Below are 20,869 nucleotides of genomic sequence, written 5' to 3'. Positions count from 1 at the left end.
CCTGCCAGAGCCAGACTCAGCTGAGCTAGTTCCCCTTCGTTTCCAAGCCATCATCACTCAGGCTACATAATCCAGCAGAGAGGAAATGGAAAGGCATGTGACAGGAAGAGCAAAACAAGGCGGGGGGAAAGCAGGAGGAATTGCACCCATGCCTTTCTGGATGGAGAGATCCAGACAGGGGCATGGGGGATGGGACAGCAAAAGCCACAAGACCAGAGCATGCTGGCGCTAAAGGCAACATTTGCCTACAGATCAGAGCAGACTAAGAGTGGGGATTCCTGGGTTCTGTTCCTAGTTCTTGAGGGAGTTCAGTCTGGGGCTTATAGCTGGGGACCAGCAGTCAGGACTCCTGGGTTCCGCTCTTCGATCTTGCGGCCTGAAGTTTTGGTCGAGCTGGGACCCGGCAGGGGAGGACTGCTTGGTTCTGTTCCTCGCACTAGACAAAAGCACGGTTTGGTGCTTATAGCTGAGAACCAGGAGCTGCGGGCTCCGTTCCTGGTTGTGTTCCCCACTGTGTGACTAGGGGAGAATCCTTTCCCTTTTCTGTATGCCCCAGTTCCCTCCATGGATAAAACAGGGATGATCACTGACTCACCAGAGCTGGCGGTTGCAAAGCACTTTGAAAGGTGCATGACAAGGTCAAATTCTCAGTGTTACTAGCAGGGCTCTCCAAGGGGGGAGCTTCTAGTTAAGACAGAAGGGACCAGCCCAAAGGGTAGGGGAACCAAAGGCCTTTCAGAACAAACTCAAATACTCCATTGCCAGAGCAAGACACCAGACAACAGCCACGGCACGAGTTCTGCAAGGCTGCGTCTACACGGTCTAGGTAGACAGACTCCCGGGATGGCCACACGGCTATTTTTAGCGCTCTAGCACAAATGGGACTTGGCAGGACTGAGGTCATCTGTCTTAGCACCGCAGCCCACCCAGTATTAACCCGAGCTATTTGCAGACAGCCCCCCTCCATCATTGCATCACCCTCCTCCCCACCCAGGGGGATCAAGGCTCTAACCGCAGAATAAGTGGGAGGGCAGAGTTGCCATGGAAACTCAGCATTCAAACACATAAATAAGCAAAGCATCTCCGGGAAGGAGGGAGGATGCCGAGAGCTGCAGATTTCTCTCCTTTTGTGGTTTTTTATGCAGCACAGAATATTCAGAACCGTCTCGCTCTGAGCCTGTAGTATCGATTTAAGAGTACAGAGCCAGATCCTCAGATGGGGACAATCAGCGGCTCTTGGATTAAGTCAGTGGACCCATCTGCTGAGGATCCGACCCATCTAGCTGAAAAAGAGCTTCAAAGCTCATCTCTTTCACCAACAGAAGTTGGTCCAAATAAGATATTACCTCCCCTGCCTTGCCTGTCTAATATCCGGGGACCGACACAGCTACAACAACATTGCAAACCATGACATCTAGTGACACTTTATGTAGCAGCAGGGATCTCAAAGCACTTTACAAACATCAGGTGGTTAAGGGTACTGACCTATGACACGCTACAGACCATGAGGGCTTCTCACCCTATTTAATAGATGGGGAAACTGAGGCGCGGAGCAGGCAAGCGACTTGCTCCAGGTGATACGGCAATTGAGTGGAAGTTAGGAACAGAAGGCAGGAGGCCTGGTTCACTCCTCTAACCACCAGACCATACTGTCCTCCAGTACGTTTATAGCTAAAGCAGAGCAGGGAAGCTGAGTTCTATTCCCAGCCCTGCAACCACTTCATTGCGCGACCTTAGACAAGTCACTTCAACTCCGCAGGCCAGATCCTCAGCTGGCAGAGCTCCATGCATTTCAATGGAATTTCACTGACTTATATACACCAGCTGAGGAGCCAGCCCTCTGTGCCTCAGTTTCCCCATCTATACAACGAAGACCACAGTCCTACCTCGCAAGGGAAGAGGGGTTCTAAAACGTAATGAATTAATGCTTACAAAGCACTTTGAGATCAGTGGATGAAAACACAATACAATAGTGCTAAGTATTAAGCATTAATAAGGAGCAGATGAGCAGAGGCAGAGCAAATGGGTTCACAGCTCTTTTGACAATGCAAAGAGCAGCTTTCCCGCAGCTGCTTGTTTTCTCCCTTAACTAAACTTTTCACTGGACCCTCTTGTAAATGGTCAGAGATTTTAATCTTTGCCTCTCTCCCACACACATACACGCACACACGCAGCATAAACACAGACGTCTAATATAAATTTTCCATGACACAATTAAGAAAGTTCATATCAACAACTATTTCCTCTGGGGCATTTACAAAAATAATAAAACAACAGAAACCGACTGAAATGGAAAGTTTAATTAGAAAACACTGAGTGCCCGTTTACGATTTTCTCTCTCTAGCCCCTTGTGCACTGAATGAACTCACAGTTGTGTGGGCAAATAGGAGGATCAAAACAAGTGTCTACTGGGGCGGAGATCACCTTCCAAATGCTGTGTGAAGAACAGACGTTTGGATAGGCAGCGTGGTCTAGTAGACAGGGCACTGGACTGGAAGTCTGGAGACCTGGTTCTATTTCACTGGCCTGCTGTGTGACCTTGGGTAAGTCATTTCTCCCTGTGCTTCTTTTTCCCCGTAGTGCCCTCTGTCTGTCTTGTCTACTTCGAGTGTAAGCATCCAGAGTACGAACTGCCGGTTACTATGTGTTTGTTCGATGCCTACCACTATACGCTACTGTAATCAAAATAATAACCAGAGTGATTTGCGAGTTATTGGTACCCAGTGATGATGAAATGCAGTCTCCCCTGGGGCAGAGGATGGCAGCCAACAGCAATTCACTGCACAACACAAGAGAGGGGGCAAAGGGACATCAGGGCGAACCACAGCCCCTCGAGAACATGCCGCGAGATCTTTAATCTCTGTGGGGAACAAACAGGACGTTGGTTTTGAAGATCCCATCTGCAAGATCCCACACACGAGCTAAGCAGCATGGAGTCCCATGGTATCTGGCTCAGAAGGGAAAAGGGGTGAGTCAGCACCACCAGGATGGGAACCTGGGAAAGACCCTCCTGGGCTGAAAAATTCCAAGGAGGTGGAAAACTCGGGGGGTCCGGGCTCGCTGACACTGGCAGCAGTGGTGGGAAGAGTGTCAGTGTTTTAACCGCTAAGGGCCAGATGTTCCCATCATCAGCACCCACAATTGCCTGGATTTTGGAAAGAGCTCAGCTCCCATTTAGGCACCACAGTATGTGGGTGGATTTTCCAAAGAGCCGGGCAGGTTGAGTGCCAACATCTGTTCAGAACCTGGCTGTCAGCGTCACACCAGGAGCGCCGAGCGTTAGAAAATCTGCCCCTTATTTAGATGCCAAAAGGCTGAGCTCAGGCTCAGAGGAGCCTCCAAGGCATTTAGACACCTAACTCCCATTGAAGCGCCTAAACACCTTTGAGGATCTGGGCCCGAGCTCTTCGGATTTGGATGTGCTGGGTTCAGCCAGCGCTCGGCGACAGAGACAGCGGGAGAGATCCTGAAAGTCGGCAGCCGGAGCTGGTGGCAGAGGGTCCCCGGGGATCAGGAAAGGGGGACAGCTGCTGTGCAGTCTGCGTGACAGCTGCCTTCCCCTCTGCATGGCCTCGGGGAACGCCGAGGAGTTTTTATTGACCGTCCCCTACTAACAACCTTGTTAATGAACCCTGCCACTACGTCCCGCCCCCCAGCAACTGGCCTTGGCATCAGGAATCTCTCCCCTCCCAGCAGCTGCCAGCTGCGGGGAATAAACAGTCGGATACAAGTGACAAGTCACTTCCTCCCCACCAGGGCGTAGCCAGACGGAAAGCGCCCCCTCCCCAGACACACACCGCAGGGAGAACAATAGAAGGAGTGGAGCTGGGGGATAGAACCCCAGAACATGGAGCTGCCAGCCACACCAATGAGCCTGGGGGTGTCCTACTATTGGGGGGAGGGGAGCCTCTCAAGCTCCATTCCCATCTATCTCCCCTCCCTCTGTTTCATGTCTGTTCCACCTCTCCCCCATCCCCCTTGTCTGTCTGTCTGCCTCCCACCTTGTCATCTGTCTCTCTCCCCGCTTCCTTGTTGCCCGTCTCCCCCTTTTTGATGTCTCTCAGGATCCCCACCTCTCCTGCCCCATTTTCACATAAGCTCCCGCTCTCCCTCCCCTGGAGGCTCAGAACCAGACACAGCAAAGAGAGACATCTTACGACTCACTTTCACGCACCCCCCGCCAGTATCGCTGGTGGCACGGGGCGGGGAGGGAAGGGCTGGCCTGGAAAGGAGAGGGGGATACAGGCATCCCCACTTGAGACATCTGTCGTAGCTCAGATACTACGGTGATGGGCACCAGTGTGAGAACCCCAGACAGACAGACAGACATCAGGGTACAAACAATGACAGACAGACAGACACCCACCATTCCTGGCAGAACTCCTCCTCCCTAATGTTTAGCCTCTCCCTTTGATCCCTGTTTCTCTGTCCCCTCTCACCTCTCAACCTCACCCAGGCTATAACAAGATGAGGGATTTTATTTTCAATCCGAACACCCCAATCTCTGCCCCCAACATTGTTTCACTATCCGCCCGTGCTCCATAAACCACCCCCATTCCACAGCCTGGGATGGAAGCTCTGGGAGCCTCCCCCACCTTGCACGTCCACACAGGCTGCCGGCCATTCCTGATGCTCTGGGAACTGCAGTCCTGGGAGGGATTGATGCCTCCAATTGGATTTCCCTCTCCTCCCTCAGCAACCATTGCTGAGCGCTGCAGGTGGGAGGGGGAGGGGACCTAGCAAAGCGGGTCTGCTGGTGGCAGTAGGGGGATGAGCGGCCACATTTCAGCAGGCAGCCCAAGCCAGTGTTCTCCTGGGGGTGGGAGTGGGTCACTGGTATTGGGGTGCATGGGGTGGGGTGCACCATAGTAAGGGGTTATGGTAATGGGAGTGATGTTATTAATAGCATTGCTAAAAGCCAAAGACCCAGTGTTCACCCTCAGCAACATCAACACCTCCCCACAAGATGGATGGTTCAGACACAGGACGCCTGGCTTCCAGCTCCAGCTTCACGCAGACTCTCATCAGAAGGGAAGTCACTTCATATCTAAGTGCCTCTTTCCCCCAATGGTAAAATGGGAATAACAGTGCCCTAGATTCAGAGTAGCAGCCGTGTTAGTCTGTATCTGCAAAAAGAAAAGGACTTGTGGCACCTTAGAGACTAACAAATTTCTTTGAGCATAAAAGTTTTTGTGAGCTACAGCTCACTTCATCAGATGCATGCAGTGGAAAATACAGTGGGGAGATTGTGTGTATGGGCCACCACTGCCCTCTCCCAGACAGAATTAGAGAAGTTCAACTGTGTGTCATTGGCCGTGTATTGCTAGCACCCTGTGGAGGTTCTTCCCCCAGGCAGTAGACATCTGTACACACCAGTGACATTAACATCCACGATTCCATAGCCCCATTCACCCTGAAGCTCATTACGCACCATGAATGCACATAGGAGCCCCTCACCCATTACTGAAATGCAGCCACCTCTGGGATGGAACACAGCAGCTGGTAAACAGCCCAAAGTAACAACAAATGCTGCGTACCGCTGAGACTGCCAGGAGATCTAAGGGGGCTGTACATAGCTGCCCAGTTGGATTATAAGTGCAAGCATCAGTAGACAGGGCACTACCTGGAGACATGAGTTCTATTCCAGTGACCTGCTGCCAGGTGACCTTGGGCAAGTCACTTCCCTGACCATGCCTCAGTTTCCCCTCCTGCCCTGGGTCTGTCTTGTCTTTTTACACTGTAAGCTCGTTGGGGCAGGTGCCTCTGTGTGCTCCACCTCGCACAACAGGGCCCTGATCTTAACTGGGGCCTGGAAGCACCTGACAGCATGGGGCCCTGATCTCAGTGCGGGGCCGCTAAGAGCTACTGCGATACCAATACTGACGAAACACTGACATCACTTCCTGCAGCACCTTGCTTTGGGCCAGCCCCCTCCCACCCTGCAACCCTGTGCCCATGGGAGACAATCTAGTTAGGCAGGAGTCAGGAAGAGCAACACAACCAGGGCCTGCTGTTGTGAATGATTTACCCCCCACAAGGGATTGCAAGTGAAGCAGACATCTGATGTACCCCGCCCACACCCTCATGCAGGGACAAGTCTCTGGGGTCTTATTTTACCCTCTTTCCCCCACAATACCAGACGCACTAGTATGGGATGGGGGAGGGAATTGCCAGCCCAGCCAGCCCCGGCCCCATCCTCCCTTGAGACCCTTTTCAGGAAACCTCAGCACCGTATTTCAAACCTGAGGAACAATCCAATCTGATCTCGAGCCCTTCCCGGAGCCCAGTCAATGGGGACAGCCCTAGACTGCGTGGAAGGGGGAGCAAGGAGTCTGCCCAAATGCCACCTGCTCACATTTTCCATCTGTGAATGCCAACCCCGGTGCCCCCTCTTCCCGTCCTTCTGCAAGACGGGAAATGAGATCACATCCTGACCATCAATTAGCAGGCTAATCCCACAATGGACAAACTCACTCCTCCCCGACAACCAGTCCACACTTCCCCTGTTACTAATCATACCAGCATGGGCCCTCCAGACACAGAGCCACAAACACATGGGAAGCGCCTTGCTCTCTGGGTGATCCCTGTGCTGTACCAGGCTGATACATAGACACCTCTTCCCCTTTTCAATTCATGTGAATCCAGGAGCTTTGTGGTCATGTCTGTGGGGAGGCAGCATTGCCTAGTAATTAGAGCAGGAGTCTCAGAATTAGGATCCTGCGGTTCTATTCTCAGCTCTGTAAGACATGTGGCCTAGTGACCGGGGGGGCTGGGAATCAGGACTCCTGGGTTCTTGCCCTGTGGGAGGGAGTGGAAGCAAATAATTAGAGTAGCAGGCTGAGTGCAGGACTCCTGGGTTGTATTCCAGACTCAGCCACTGCCTCGCTAGGTGACCTTGGGTGAGCTCCTTCCCTGCCTTGTGCCTCAGTTTCCCCATCTCTAAAAGTGATGAACCGCCCCTTTATAAACTAAGTTGTGGGGTCCCCAGTGGGGAGGTGGCTTGGTAAGTCAGACTAGATGACCACAGTGACGCTCCTGGTCAAGGCGATTTGATTGCTAATTATCTCCATGACTCGCAGCCTTCTGATGGGTGCAGGCTGGGCCGGGCCCTGAACTGAAAGTAGCTCAAGGGTGATGTCCCGGGACCCCTTCCAGATTCAGAGGAAGGAGGAGACAAACACCCCCTCGCCCCCATCTCCCTGATCGGCACATGACTTGGGGACGAAAGCAGCTTTGCAGCGTGTGGGATTGGTGGGCTTCAAAGTGGCGTCCCACTGAATTTCCCAGCCATGAAGTCCCAGTATGGGCATGGAAAATACAGTAGGAGGGAGCTGGGTTGGGAGGTGTCGTCACAACAGAGAGTTACTTGCAGCTCAAATCTCTTTGCCCCCAAACACCTCTCACTGTAGCGAGGCCGGGGACGTGTCCCCATCAGGGGGCTAGACGCAGCTATGTCAGGGAATGAGTGGCCTTGAGCTCCTAATGGATCTGTCCCATCTGGGCCTGCTCGTGCAAGATGTTGGACCTCTTGGGTGCTTGTGAGCGTCCAGAGCGTCACCTCTCCGGCGCTCTACTCCCTGTGGGAAGGGGCTGGTACGGGAGGACAAGACCCAGAGGCTCGCGTTCCCCAGAGCTGCCACCCCAAAACAGCCAGGTGGGAGACTCTGATCGCTCCAGGGCACATTCCCTCTTCCCAACTCAGAGCCTCACCCTAAACCACCCCTCCACACCCACTCTCAGGGGCACTTCAGTCTAGACCGTAGCAGTGCAAACCCTCCTCCACCTCCTCCTCTTGCAGCTCAGAACATCCCAGGGCCCTTCTGAGCCAGGTGGCACCGAGACCCCAGAGCAGAAATATGAGACATACACAGTTTGGATTCCAGTCAAGATTCGAATCCAGGGTTTTGTTACAACCCACTAGACATGTGGGGGTGCTGGACACAGAGCTGCGGGTGCTGGGAATGCTTGGAATGAAATCTAGGGGAGTCCATGCAATGCCTCCCCGAGCCTGTCTTCCCCATAGGAAGGAGGGAGGTGGAAGCAGGAGGGTTTCTCCTTGGCAGGGACATTGTGGGTGGCGAGGGACGGAGTCAGGGTCCCTGCTGCCAGGCCGTGAGCAAGGCCAGGGTGCCAGGCACAGAGCGCCGGAAGAAGGGGTGAGGAACAGCTGACACTCGCATTCCATGGAGAGAGAGGAAGAGAAAGGGCCCCCTCTAGTGAGGGCTCGTGTGAGGTGCCTGCCAGCGGGCGGGGGGGACTGGGATGGGAGGGGGATCCCACTCATTCCACTGGCACCTGGGGATTTGGGCCCCCTCAGCGCTGGTTTAAGGTCATCTCCCATCACTGGCTTTCCGCCAGGGCTGCGTTTGGCCCCAGCAGGCTGGTTAGCTTGTTTTATTCCAAATTCTTTTCCCCTCCTCCCTTTTATTTTTAGTCAATTTTCTCTTGGTGGCCAGCAGGAGACAATCTCTGGGGGGAATAAAACCAGAGTTCCCGCCATCGGGGCGGCGCCTGCTGTCTCAACGAGGGCTCCTCAGGGGGTGGGGGTGTTGTCTGGCACAGCACTCCGCTGCCCCGGCATGGTGGAGGGGACACACCCAGTACATGGTTACCCAGTGGAGCTTTCTGCTGCTTTGACCCTGAATGTTGATTCCCCTCTGCTGATTGGCTGTTCGCTTCCAGCCCCGTCTGCTTCAGACTCACTCCTCCCTGCCCCCTTCTTGCCCCCACCCCCCTCATTCCCACCCACCCGCGTCGCCAACTAATTCCCATGCCACAAACCCCTCCCACAAATCAAAGGGAAACAAGCCAACGTGACATGACGGTTGCAGCCCCTTCTTGCCCCTGCTCATATGTTATACCCTGTCTCCCCAGCCCTGGGTCTGTCCTGTCCATTTAGATTGTAAGCCTTCTGGGGCAGGGACTGCCTCTCAGACCATGTCTCGACTAGGAAGGCCTTGCCAGTGTAGTTATACCGGTATACTATCCCAGCAAAGCCTCCTCATGTGGACACAGCTTATACCAGCCAAACTGAGCCCCCGCGTGGAATGGGCAAAAGCACATGCCGATATTAGCGACATCAACATTGGTAACTTTTCCCAGCACACCCATATTGGCCAGAGATCACACACCTCTTCACACCCCAACCCACATAACTACACTGGCAGAAGTCTGTAGTGATCTCCAATCCCTAGGACTTCCTAGGCCCTATGGGAAATAAGCAAATAGTTAATACAAAGAACAGTAGCATGCACAGCTGGGGTTCCAGGGCAGGGAAGCCTGCAGCTCTCTGCTCCCACAGCAAAGATGGTTATGGCTAGCCAAGATCAGAAGCCCCTGTTGTGCTGGCAGCTCTACAGAGCAAGAAACAGTCGCTGTCTCAAAGCACTTGTAGTCGAAATAGATAAAACAAGTAATGGAAGGATTATTAGCTCCATTTTCCAGATGAGGAAGTGAGACCCAGAGAGATCGAAGGCAGATTTTCTAAAGAGCTCAGCTCTCATTTAGGCACCTAAGATTTGCAAAAAACCTCAGCACCCAATGTGCTGAGCTCATTTGAACATCTGGGCACTTATTGAAGTGTCAAGGCGGTGCTAAGCGCTTGTGAACATTCTGACCCGTGGTCACTAAAACTGAAAGAATTCTTTAAAATCTCCGGCCTTGCCTAGGCGACAAATGCTTTGCCGGTACAGCTGCACCACAAGCTCTCCCCGGTGTAGACGCAGCGTTTGCTGACGGTGACTGTTCGCCTGGTAGAATAACACCCTCTCCCCAAATGACATTAGCAATCCTGAAAAAAGCACTCTTCTGGCAGGAGCATCTGCTCTGGGGGTTCTGTCAGCGGAGCTACCTTGGCTGGGGTATGGGGGGTTTTCACACCCTTCACTGACATAGCTATGCCAACAAAACTTTGTAGTATGGGCCTGGCCTCAGTTACCAGCTAAACTAGGCAAATGATGCAAGGTAAATTTCACTTTTACTTCTAGTCAGTTTCTCTTTTGGGCTCTTCTGCACTATAGTAGGGGTGGCAGTGCTTGAATGTAGGGCCTGAGAACCAGGAAAGGAAATTAACTAGAAGCAATAATTAAACCAAACAGCTTATTCTGAAAACTTTGGAGGTGAATATTTGCTTATTCAAATTAAACAAAAACTGTTTACCCTGGATTTTTAATGAATATTGTTTAAAATTAAGAAATACAAAACACAGCCCATCGTGATACTGACACTTTTATACCAGCCATAGCTGCGTCCGCACTAGAGGCAATAACAATGGAGATGTTTCAGTAGAAAAATCACTCCCCCGACCGGTTTGAAATCCATACAAAAATTAAATGTGGAGCAGACCTTAGAGGGGAATCCAGCCCTTAAACCAGATCCTCCATTGCCCTGCATCTTCCACTGTCATTCTCACCATTTATAACAATCTGCACCTGCTTTGCACCGGAATAAGCAGCAACGCAAAGTTAGCCAGTTGAGGCCAAGCCCAAGTGTGGGAGATATATAGGGTAGGTTGATAAAAACCACCATGCCTCATCTCCACTAGGATTTTGCAGGGAGCTAGTTTCATCAGTGTAAAAGCCATGCCTTTTTCACAGTGAGGAGAAAGCCCTAGGTCCTCTGTGCAGTGATTTACACTTTGCACAAAGATGGTGTAAAATGGCACCAGATCAGAATGACAGGTTTCAGAGTAGCAGCCGTGTTAGTCTGTATTCGCAAAAAGAAAAGGATGACTTGTGGCACCTTAGAGACTAACAAATTTATTCGAGCATAAGCTTTCTTGAGCTACAGCTCACTTCATCGGTGATCAGAATGGTAATCTTCGCCTTGCGATGGTTTAAATAATGACATGGCGCAGGTCGATGGACAGTCAGGCCCGTAGGGGGAGCGTTTCAATATTGCCTAAAGGATTTATTCATAGATTCCAAGGCCAGAAGAGATCACTGTGATCATCTCGTCTGGCCTCTCTCATAACACAGGCCAGACACCTTCCCTGAAATAATTCCTGACTGAATTAGAGCATCTATTTTAGAAAAAGATGGTCAGAGCACAGTTCCCAGTGAATGTCATGGGGACACAGGCACGTTTTAACATCTCCTTCTGTGGGAATAGAATAACGCATTGGCTGTCTTAAGACATCAATTCAAGAAACAAAATGGATTTAAAATAACTTCATGAAAATAGTGGTCTGAAAAATTGTGTGTGCAGTAAAAGTGTAAGTGTAACAAACCCTAAATTTGGATCCAGGCTGTTTCTCTACAAACATTTAAGTGAGGAGTCTGATCTCCCTTACACCAATTTGATTCTATTTAACTCCACTGGGCCAGACTCTTAGTGGATGTCAATCAGCTATGCTGATTTACACCAGTGGAGAATCTGTCACGTTGACTTTAATGGGGCTGATTTACAGTGGCGTGACCGAGGTCAGAATCAGGTCCCTAGTGTGTGGTGAGTCCTTTCTCCCAGTGGGTTCAATCCTGCAAGGTATAGAGCACGCTGGCCCCAATCCAGCACCTTGCTGGCAGAACCTCACCGGAAAAATATCCCCGTCAAGCCCGAAACAGGAGACGCAGATGGGGTGTGGCCCCCAAAACATCCAGAGGCAATTTGAGACAGCTGCGCAGCAAGGAAAGAGTTACCACGGCTCCCTCCCCTCTCAGCTCAAGAGCTCAGCCCACATGGGTGGCTATGGGAAATTCCAATAAACAGGAGAAAACCTGGCTGGCAAACCTAGGGTCAGGGCTCTGCTTTGCACCTGAGGGCCTGGAAGCCCGAATGGAAGCCTCTTAAGGGAACCACAGTGAGGGTCCTAATATGAAAAATCAATAAAGGCAGAAGCTGTCTGGGGGCGGAGAGCGTCTTCCAGCATTCCCCCCCACCCCCAGCAGCACAGTTACAGACACGCTGGGGAATGAAAGGCCGAGCCCAGCTGCTTTATGGGGGGGGGGGCACGTTTGATCACGGATTGGGGCATTCCTAAACGGAGGCGTTTTCGGGCTAAAGTGGCACCACCTTCCCACATTGCAGGGGTGAGCGGGGGACGCTCTGCAGGGACTCCAGGAGGACAGAGCCCTGGGAACATCTGTTCGCTCTCTGGCAGCCTCAGAGCCTTTCCACGGCTGCCATCAGCCATTTCAATTATTAGTGAGAGACAACAAGCAGGCCCGGCTGGGGTCCAGCGCTATCCCTGGCCGGGTTATATCACAGGATAGCGCACCCCCAAGCTGTCCAATCGGCACGCGAGCCACATGCCAAGCTGTTTGATCTCACTGCCTAAAATTAACACGAGCCCCAGCCAACCAGGGCAAAGGGAAGGCGCCAGGGCGGCCCGATGGGGAACTGCCCTGCAGTGCAGCTGGGTGGCGGGGAGGTTATTTTTCCACCCTGGAAAGCAGGCCCTGGGACACTTCCAACCGGCGGCAGGGGATCTGGGGAACTGTTAGGCTCTAAGCGAAGGAAAGCTGCAAAGACCAGGACCAGGGATTCTATGAGGGTCCCAGTTAGCCAACCCGCATGGGCCGCACCTTGAACCTTTGGGCAATCGGGAATCAGCAGAAGAGCGTATTGGACAGGTGTGGGGGTTCGGATCCCACTGAAGAGGCAAGAGCTGCCCTATTCGTACATGAGCACAGCCGGTTTAACCTGCAGCATCCCCCTGCTATCCCAGTCCCGAGTCCCCCCCAAATAGCTTTGTCAATGCCCTTCAATCCCAGCCCACAGCCCTCCCTGCTCTTCCAGCCCTGGGCTCCTCAGGCCCATCTATATCCCTCAATCCCTATCAGCAGCTGCCCTGGGCTTCTCCCATCCATCTCTCCTAATGCTCCTCAGTCCTGACCCACGGCCCCTGGGGCTCCATCCCAACTCCTCTGCAGCACCTCAGCCTTGACTGTACCCGCACACATCCAGGGATGGATTGTCACACAGGCCGCTCAGGCAGGTTCATGTAGTCAAACATGGCAGGGACATGTTCACAACCATGCCTACTCATACACACAGTTTCCCAGAGTGTCACACCCTTGCACATCACATCTCCTTCTACACGCACACGCTATACACGGGATTTCACCGACACACAGTGGGTCGACACGCATTCACACACACAACCCTTCTCACACTCTCCCACCCCCTAAGGCTTTGTCTTCACTGGGGAAAGAGGTATGATTTTTAAATGCAGGGTCATTAACGTGTTAAAATCCTGACGTACACAGGGCAAAGGGTGATTTTAACACATTTAGCCGGCTAAGGTAAACCCTAGAAAGAACCCTAAATTTTGTGGACATAGCAGACTCAGATGTAATTCCCTGCTCTGCCACAGACTTCCTATGTGACCCTGGGCAAGTCACTTAGCTGCTCTGTGCCTCAGTTTCCCCATCTATAAAATGAGAGTGTTAGCACTGCCCTGCCTCAAAGGGGTGCTGGAAGGATAAATACATTAAAGATTGTGAAGTGCTCAGAGATTATGCTAACGGCTGTCATATAAGGATGATAGATAGATAGATAGATAGATAGATAGAGACAGCATACAGTTTACTGTCAGGGAGCTCGGGGTACCAGAAGGGCAGGCTGGGTAGAGAATAGAGCAGTGAAGGCCTGGAGAGCTGAGAAGCTGAATCGCTGAAAATACACACACCTGCCTTCAGGGTGTGGGAAGGAGATTCTAAACCAGGCTGCCCAGACTCCATCATAATTACGTTGGCCCATAGAACAGGCTACCAGGAGAATGCAGCAAAAAAAATCCATCATTAGAATTAATCCTTGATGAAGTGTTCACCAGAAAGTATTTGCCACCAGGTGCTACAGTGTGTGGATGTATGTTGGGGCGTGAGAGGCAGGGGAACCAAGGGGATGTTACTCGGATGCACTAAAGTAAACGTTGCTGTAGATTCGGGTCCAGATGTGCCATGAAATGCACGGGCCTCTGTGGCTAGAGAGCCTGGCCTATCAATTCTGGACAGCTCTTTCATCAGTGCTAGTGTTAAATGGCTGCCACAGTCCACCCCAGAAGTGGATGCATTTCAGTGGGAGGTGAAGAGAGCGCTCATGCCAATAGAATCAGCTGATCAATAAAGTATATAGAACGTGCGCAGAGGGGAGGGGGAACTTGGCAGAAAGGGGAGAGGGGGTAGAGAGAATCTGATATGTTTGGGCAGCACAAGGGGGCCCCCAACCTGGTTTCCTCTCTAACCACTGCTGCAACGTAAAAGTTAAATAAGGATCACAAGAAGAGAGAGCATGGGGAACTTTGACTGGCATGTACTATGTACGTGTCAGTCATCACTGTCATCATCATTCAGAGCCATCACTCACTCCCTTCTGCCAATACGAAAACTCACTACCAGTAACACTAGAACAGACTGATTGGCTTCGCTGCTACACGCAAGAAGCACAGCTCAGGGCAAGGCAATCCGGCAAACCAGGAACGTTACAGATGTTACAGCCCCACAAGCGGAGCCGGTTGGGACTTGGACTCTCCGGTTCTGGGGAAATTCTGACCATTCGAAATCTGGTTTGGTTCCGAATTATAAGGGAAACAGGCAATTTCAACATTTCCTGCAAAATGGAACTACCAAAAATGTGACTCCAAAACCATTTCAAGTAGAAAAAAAAATGCAAAATTTCATGTTGAAGCCAATTGTGGGTGCAATCGAGACGGGTCCATGCGACGTTTCAGTTTTGACAACCCCGATGGAAAACTTTTGTAGGAAAACTTCCAACCAGGTTTCCTACTGGGCATCACCTAGCCCATGTTCATCCTCTACAATGACACTTGGAAGATTTATTATCAAGAAACGTCAGATTCTTTTAGATTTTTATCGTCTTTTAGATTTTTATCAAGAAACGTCAATTTTGCCATATGCACCCCCCCCCAAGGAATAAATATTTCCAGCAATAATAAAGGACATTCACAGAGGGGCAATGGAAGAAGAATACGGCTTGAGAACTTGAGTTTGATGTAAGGATATTTAACGTCTATTTTGGCTCATGACGTTTGCAATTTGTGTTATAAAGCTTTAACTTTTGTAATCTTAATGTCGGCTGCCATTAACTGTTGCCTGACTCTCCTCAGCTGCCTGTGGAAATATAAATCAGTAAAAATAAAAAAAAGTGTAAAGATAAACATTGATATTATCGGTCAAAATCGAATTCTGCCAAGCCGATCTACCTGAAGACAACCTCTGTGTGGCTCGAAAGCTCGTCTCTCTCACCAACAGAAGTTGATCCAATAAAAGATATCACCTCACCCACCTTGCCTCTCTCATATCCTGGGACCAACACAGCTACAACAACATGTCAAGCCTATCTACCGTCCCATTCTCTGCATCTAGCTTTCAATGTTCCAGGTGATAGTGATTTTTCGCCGTAACACACAATTCCTGCCTCCGTCTTAGGGGTTTACGTGGCTGCCGTGGCCTCGTCCAGCTCACTGGCAGGCAGTTTTCCTGATCTTCAGCCTGAGAACATCTAGCAGCCCCAGTCCCGGCCCAGGGCTCCATTGTGCTAGGCGCTGTACAAACACGGACAGTCCCTGCCTTGCCCTGTTACAATCAGAATTTTCCTTTTCTTAACTGCCTCCTGTTTTTCCCAGTTACAGGCCCCCCACAGAGCAATTCTGTCCAATGCCCTCCTTGGGCAGCCCTGGGGACAGTGGAGCCCTGGGTTCTAATCCCGCTGAGCCCCTGCATGTATTAGGGCACGTCATTTCCCCTCTCTGTGCTTTGGTCTCGTCACAAGAAGAGAAGGATGCTGATCTACCTCATAGGGGTGCTGTGTGGCTTGGAGCTGAGATTTTAAGGGAACCTAAAGGGGTTAGGCTCCCAATTAAGTGGGAGCTGGAATTCCCTTAGGCCTTTTTCAATCGTGAGCGCTTTGAGACCCCTGGATGGGGGTACCAGAACAAGAAAGTGTCACTGCTGTAGAGGAGCTGAAGAGGATATCAGACTTGACCAACGTTCAGCCAAGCCATACCGGTTATGGGCTGGGTTCTGCTCTCAGTTACCCTGGCGTAAATCCGGAGCGAGCCCACCGAATTTCCCGGTTTACACTGAGCACAGAATCCAGGCCAGGGCTCATCCTATCATCCCACACAGGCCAGCTCCTTTGTCCATCTTGAGGCAGGTACCCGCCTGTCTGATCCCTGGGATAAGAGCCCGCTGCCCGTGCCCAACACCCACAACCCTGAATGCCCCCCCACTGCCCTTCCCCCATCACGGGGAACCCTTCACCTCCCGCCTAGTGGCTCCCAGCACTCCAAGGAAGCAACAAATTTCTCCTGCTTCCCAGGTGGCTTGGGAAGTCCTGACTATATCTGCACCCGGGGAAAGCTGGGGGGCTAGCTGGGATATCTGGGGAGCTCCCAGTGACCTGACCATGCCGCCATGCCAGGGCAGTACCCACAGGGGAATCGAGCAGAACAGAACAGGGGAATATGAAGTGCAACAATACAAGGGATTCCAACTGGCATGGGAGGGATTGAGGGGAGGGACACCCATGGCCTGTGGATTTGGGGGAGGGCGGGGAGAGGGGCAGCTTGCAGGGGAGAGGGCAGTGGCAGACAGGAGCATGGCAGAGTGGGGCACTGCCCTTCGGATTTAGGGAGGAGGGGGGGATGGGGGGCTGCCTTTCATCCTCCCCACTCCCCTCACAGCTTGTTCCAGCCGAGGGGAAGGTTTTCAAGATTTATTCAGCAAAAACAACATATCGTGAGAAGAGGGAGGGGCTGATGCCCACCCTGCTCCCCTTCAAACCCACACTAAGAACCCCCTCCCTACCAGAAACCCAGAGATCCCACCCCACCCCCACCACAGAGACTCCCCCACGGCCGCTGTTCTTTGCCCCACCCGGCTTCCATGCAGAGACAGGCCGAGAGAGACTCCATCCTGCTGCAGCCACCTCTCCCTTCCCACAACCCTCCCCCCCGCCCCCCACGCCGCTGCCACAAAACGGTGGCAGCTGCCCCCCCAACCCCTGAATGTGGAAGTACCCCAACGCCCAGAGCCTGCTCTGGCACCCCACGGCACCCCCTAGGGACAGCATAGATGGGACGCGCTCGCCAGGGTGGCTGGCTTGGGGCAGGGAGAGGGACCCCTCGCCCCACTCGGCTGCGGGGCAGAACTCGGTGGCAGGTGCTTCTCTCCCTCGGTCTCCTCCCATGAGCCGCCAGAGACGGAGGTCACAAATCGGCCTGAACGAGGCCACAACCAGGAGCAACAAGTGCCGCTTACTGCAAAGAACTAACCCAGAGCAACCAAAGGGGATGTGTATGCACGTGTGTGTGTGCGCGCGCGCATTGTGATGGCCTCCTTTCTAATCGGTGTGACCATGTTTCTCTATGCAACAAGAATCTTTGTCTAAGGGGTGGGTGCATGTGCCTTACAAGGGTCTCTGTGTCACGGTTGCCGGGGACGGCTGTAGAGGACGAGGGTCTCTGATGGGTGTGAATGGGCGCATGCTCCGTGTGCAGTGATTGTGAGGGTCTCTGGCCAGTGGGCTCAGATGCCCGCAAGGCCTCCCTGGCGAAGCATCCCCAATACCGGGGCATCTCAACGGGAAGTTTCCCTGGGTACCATGCTGACCGTCCAGCCATAATTCCCAGCATGGGGTCAGGCAGCCCCGTGGCTAGGTGAGACCAGGAGGGGCCACTCCGAAAACAGCTCTGCTCTCTTCCCCCACCCATCCCTGGCCCCTCCAGGAGGGAGGGTCAAATGGCATATCGCAGTTCTCTGAAGCATCCCCTGTGCCCCACGACCCACACAGGTCCGGGTAAGCAGCACCGTGTGACCCACGTGTCTCACAGAATGATGGTCTGGACCATTTACCCAGAGACAAGCAGAGGGCACCTGGCCGGCCGGCCGGCCTCCCTCCTCCTCCACCAGGCTGGGATTTTGCCTGCACAGAAGCTGAGCTGGCAGCGAGGGGATGTTTATACACCCCTGGGCAGCCAGTCCCCTTCCTTGTATTGACCCCCAGCCCTCCCTTCACTGACACCTCGCTCCCTCCCCTCATTCCCATTCCTCCCTACACCCCCTACCCACCCTTCCCTAGACAAGCCCCCTCCATGTCCCACACCCTCCCATCGCCTTCCATGCCACCCCCCGATACCCCTACCATACAACCCCCCATGCCCTAGCACCTCCCTATACAAGCCCCACCTCCACTCCCCTCTCTATACCCCACCCCTCCCTCCATATACCCCTCTTTTTTTTTTCCTCTTGATATTTTTTTATTATCATTTTAATATTCTCTCTCTGCCACACACCTGCTGTGTTCCCCCCACCAGGAGGGGTGCTGGGGGGGTGGGTTGGACCAAGCACCAGCCTCCTCACTAGACCCCAAGGTGGCAAAGCCAGCCTGCATGGCATACAGGAGCTAGAGATCAGCGTCCCCTTCTGCGCCGCACCCCCCCACCCCCGAACTTGCAGAGCGCTGTGCCCCAGACCCCTTGTCCACAGCTCGGCACTCAGCCCTGGCATGGCTCTGACCACGGTCCCCCTACCCAATCTAGAGCCCCACCCTACGCACAGACCCCCCCCACAGACCTCAGACCCCATTCACAGAGACCCCCCCATGCATAGAGCCCCACCCTATGCACAGACCCCCAACCTCATTCATAGAGACCCCCCATGCATAGAGCCCAGACCCCCACACACAGAGCCCCACCCTACACACAAAGCCCAGACCCCATTCACAGAGCCCCCTACGCATAGAGCCCCACCCTACGCACAGATCCCCACGCACAGACCCCAGACCCCAACACACAGAGCCCCCCTCTATGCAGATCCCAGACCCCATTCATAGACCCCAGACCCTCATACACAGAGCCCCACCCTACGCACAGACCTCAGATCCCAGGCCCAGAGCCCCAACCTACACACAGACCCCCACGCACATCCCAGACCCCATGCACAGAGCCCCACCCTACACACAGACCCCAGACCCGCATTCACAGACCCCAGACCCGCAGGCACGGAGCCCCACCCTACACACAGACTCGAGACCCAGGCTCCATGCAGAGACCCCCCCCCCCACCCCATGCACAGAATCCAGGGCCCCACACCACGCACAGAGCCCCACCCTATGCACAGACCCCAGACCCAGGCTCCCTGCACAGAGCCCCACCCCACGCCTAGATCCCAGCCTCCACCCCTTACACAGACCCCCACCTCCTCCACAAAGCCACCCCCGCCCGGATCCGTTGTGTGCACGAGCCTCCCCGGGAGGGGCCGCGAAGCCGCCCCCCCCCCCGGCGGTGCCTCCTACCTGCTCCATGCTGCGCCCCTCAGCGCGCCCCCAGGCCGGGCGGAGGAGGAGGGAGGGCGGGGGGCAGCCCCCCGGCCCGGTCCATGGGACTTTCCTATGGCAGGTCCCCCGGAGCCGGCCCGGCTGCTGCGTCTGCTGCGAGCGCCCGCTCCCCCGCCGGGCGTGTGTCCGTCCGTCCGTCCGTCTGTCTGCCCGGCCCCCGGCCCATCCCCGCCCCGCCCCGCCCCGCGTCCCTCCCCGGCACAGCGGTCACCGGCAGCCGCTCGGCGGGGCCATGTAAGTCCTGCCCCCCCCGCTACGGGCCCCCCCGGGCTCTCCACCCGCCCTGCCCCCGCCGGGCTCTCTGCGCGCCCTGCCCCCCCCGGATCTCCACCCGCCCTGCCCCTGCCCCTGCCGGCCCCCCCCGGGCTCTCCACCTGCCCTGCCCCCTGCCCTCGCCGGCCCCCCCGGGCTCTCCACCCGCCCTGCCCCCTGCCCTCGCCGGCCCCCCCGGGCTCTCCACCCGCCCTGCCCCCTGCGCGCCCTGCCCCTGCCGACCCCCCCCGGGCTCTCCACCTGCCCTGCCCCGCCCCGCCCCGCCCCCTGCCCCTACCGGCCCCCCCGGGCTCTCCACCCGCCCTGCCCCCTGCGCGCCCTGCCCCTGCCGGCCCCCCCCCGGGCTCTCCACCCGCCCTGCCCTCGCCGGCCCCCCCGGGCTCTCCACCCGCCCTGCCCGCTGCGCGCCCTGCCCTCGCCGGCCCCCCGGGCTCTCCACCCGCCCTGCCCCTGCCGGCCCCCCCCGGGCTCTTCACCTGCCCTGCCCCGCCCCCTGCGCGCCCTGCCCCTACCGGCCCCCCCGCCCCCTGCGCGCCCTGCCCTCGCCGGCCCCCCCCCGGGCTCTTCACCTGCCCTGCCCCGCCCCCTGCGCGCCCTGCCCCTACCGGCCCCCCCCCGGACTCTCCACCCGCCCTGCCCCCTGCGCGCCCTGCCCCTGCCAGCCCCACCCCTGCGTGGCAGGACCCATGCCCCTCTCTATGCTGCAGCTCCCCCATCCCCAAAACTCTCCGCCCCCTAGCAGCAGATCCTTCCCTTTGCCCCCCAGGTTACCATTATTTCCAGGCCCTCGTCTCTCCCGGCCTGGGGAGGGCTAGCCGGCCATCTGGCTGGTTGGCCGCTGTGGCGTGTCCTTATGTGACTCTCCCCAAGGCGGAATTCCCCTGGGTGCCACGCCCAGGAGCGGGAATTGCAAAAGCATCCAGGGAGACACAGGGAGATTTAACCCTCTCTGGGGCCAGGAGCCCGCATCTCCCCCTTGCCCTGTCCCCAGGCAGCAGGAGGGGTGCGCTGCCGGCAGGCTGGGCGTGATCTAGGCCGGAGCTTCTTCCCCAGGCCAAAGGCAACATCGTGGAGAAGAGGGGGCTGGGCCCCAGTGTCTTGGGAGCAAGTTGCCTGCCCTGCCCTGGACCAGTGGGAGATGCTGGGGGAGACTTTGTGGATATTGACTGGTTACCATCAGAGCAATCTCACAGCAAGGGGAAAGGGGCGGGGGTGTTTCTCTGTCCAGCTGTGTTGCCCTTCACTTGAGTTTTGCCAGGCATGTCTTACATATGTAATTCCATCTCCAAGCAGGGGTGTG

At 54.8% G+C, this 20,869-nt stretch overlaps 1 protein-coding gene across 1 annotated transcript in view; it reads right to left on the bottom strand.

Moving 5' to 3' along the window:
* ARHGAP23 (Rho GTPase activating protein 23) overlaps positions 1-19,420 on the bottom strand; it is a 128,345-nt gene extending 108,925 nt beyond the window's left edge. Inside the window, exon 1 of the mRNA XM_038385598.2 lies at positions 19,255-19,420. Coding sequence (XP_038241526.1) covers positions 19,255-19,263 — 9 coding nt within the window. The 5' untranslated portion in view covers positions 19,264-19,420. The remainder of the gene's footprint in view (positions 1-19,254) is intronic.
* Positions 19,421-20,869: the final 1,449 nt, after the last annotated feature.

This window comes from Dermochelys coriacea, chromosome 27 (genome assembly GCF_009764565.3).
Source record: "Dermochelys coriacea isolate rDerCor1 chromosome 27, rDerCor1.pri.v4, whole genome shotgun sequence".
Classification (NCBI taxonomy): domain Eukaryota; kingdom Metazoa; phylum Chordata; order Testudines; family Dermochelyidae; genus Dermochelys; species Dermochelys coriacea.
Note: the sequence above shows the minus strand (reverse complement) of the source record. Positions and strands in the feature narration are given on the sequence as shown.